This window comes from Octodon degus, unplaced genomic scaffold (assembly GCF_000260255.1).
Source record: "Octodon degus isolate 3935 unplaced genomic scaffold, OctDeg1.0 scaffold00001, whole genome shotgun sequence".
Lineage (NCBI taxonomy): Eukaryota > Metazoa > Chordata > Mammalia > Rodentia > Octodontidae > Octodon > Octodon degus.
Window position 1 is genome coordinate 8041494 of NW_004524577.1, and position 1607 is coordinate 8043100.

At 51.3% G+C, this 1607-nt stretch overlaps 1 protein-coding gene across 1 annotated transcript in view; it reads right to left on the reverse strand.

Annotated features, from left to right (window-relative positions):
* Window positions 1-178: 178 nt before the first annotated feature.
* Window positions 179-1607, reverse strand: part of Qprt (quinolinate phosphoribosyltransferase) — a 21537-nt gene continuing 20108 nt past the window's right edge. The window contains exon 5 of the mRNA XM_023709856.1: window positions 179-239. Coding sequence (XP_023565624.1) covers window positions 179-239 — 61 coding nt within the window. The remainder of the gene's footprint in view (window positions 240-1607) is intronic.

A 1607-nucleotide genomic window follows, 5' to 3' on the forward strand; every position in this document is an offset into this window, starting at 1 on the left:
CTGGGCTGGAAGTTGAGATGTCTTGCCTCCGCCTCCCACAGTGCCAGGATTATGGGCGTAAACCCGCATCTGGGCCTCATTGCTTTCTTTATCTGCACTTTTCCCAGGCCCCTACAGGTGTCTGGTTCTGAGGGAGGGACCGAGGGCAGGGGTCCTCCCTGGAGGTAGACTGGCTTCCTCAGAGACCCCCGGGGGGGGGGGCGCCCTTGGGGGTGGAAGCTGCTTTTCGCTCACTCTGGCTAAAGGTGACCAGGGCAGTGGCAGCTCCACAGGGGCCCCCTCACCCTCTTGTCTCGGTCTCTTCTTGGTTTGCCATGAAGGTGAGCAGGATGTGAGGGTGTTGGGGGGCAGACCCAGGTCCACTGGTGGCAAAGGAAGTTCAGTGTCTGGACCCAGAGCCCACCGGCCCCTCCCATCCCAGACCGCAGCTTCCGCAACCCTAGCAGGGAAGGCAGGAAAAGCAGGGAGACTCACTTCCACCACACAGCTGGCGGCAGCAGCCAGGGATTAGGAATGAATTCTTTTTTTTTTTTTTTTTGTACTGAGAACCAAACTCAGGACCCTGTGTTTGCCGGGCACATGCTCATGCCACTGAGCTATCTCCCTGGCCTGAGGCATAAGTTCTGAGTAACTGGCTGGACATGGGCAGACCCGACACCGGGACCTTTCAAATGCTGGATGTCATGGGTGGCAGGACACACGGGTGGGTCACTGAAAGATGACTTCAGTGATGAGCAGTGTTTTGTCTACACATGTTAAAAGAGCTGTTTTAAACTAGGTGTGGGGATAGGGCCGGCCAAATAGCTCAGCGGATTAAAGAGCCTGCAAGCAGGCACAGGCGCCCAGTTCGATCCTCAGGCCTGCTGTTCTGTAATCCCAGCTCTTGGGAGGCTGTAAACAGGTGGACCACTACAAGTCCAATCTAGTAGTGAGACCTTGAACACCCTGTAGACCCTTCCCCAAAATACAAAATAATAAATAAATAAATAAATAAATAAATAAATGAACTGGGTGTGGTGATGCATACCTTTAGCCCCAATTACTTAGGAGGCTGAGGCAGGAGGATTGCTTGAGCCCAGGAATTCCTGGATTCAATAACTTTGTCTCAAACAATAACAAAGGAGTGTTGAACTGTGTTTTTCCTTTTTGTTTTCTTCTTGTCTCTCTCCCTCTCTTTCATTCTTTCTTTCCTGTCCTGGGATTGAACCCAAGAGTCAGCTACCACAGAGCTACATCCCTAATCCTTCTTACTTTGAAAGGGGACTGCTAAATTGCCCAGGCTGGCCTCAAACTTCAGCTCTTCCTGCCTCAGCCTCCTGATCTGAGATATCAGATGTGTATCTCTATGCCTGGCTGGTTTGGGGCTGTTTCACCACAGATTTTGTTTTGTTTTGTTTTTTGAGATACAAAGCCTGGCCTCAGGCCTCAGCCCAAGTGCTGGGATTACAGGTGTGGGTTTGACCCCGGCTTCCACATACACTTTATCATTCCCCCTTGAGTTGCTCACCCTGACAAGACGGCTTGTAGATCCCAGCCTCCCTGTTGACAGGAGCCTTGTGACACCACTATTAACAGAGACTTCACACTTCATAGAAAAATAGTATGCA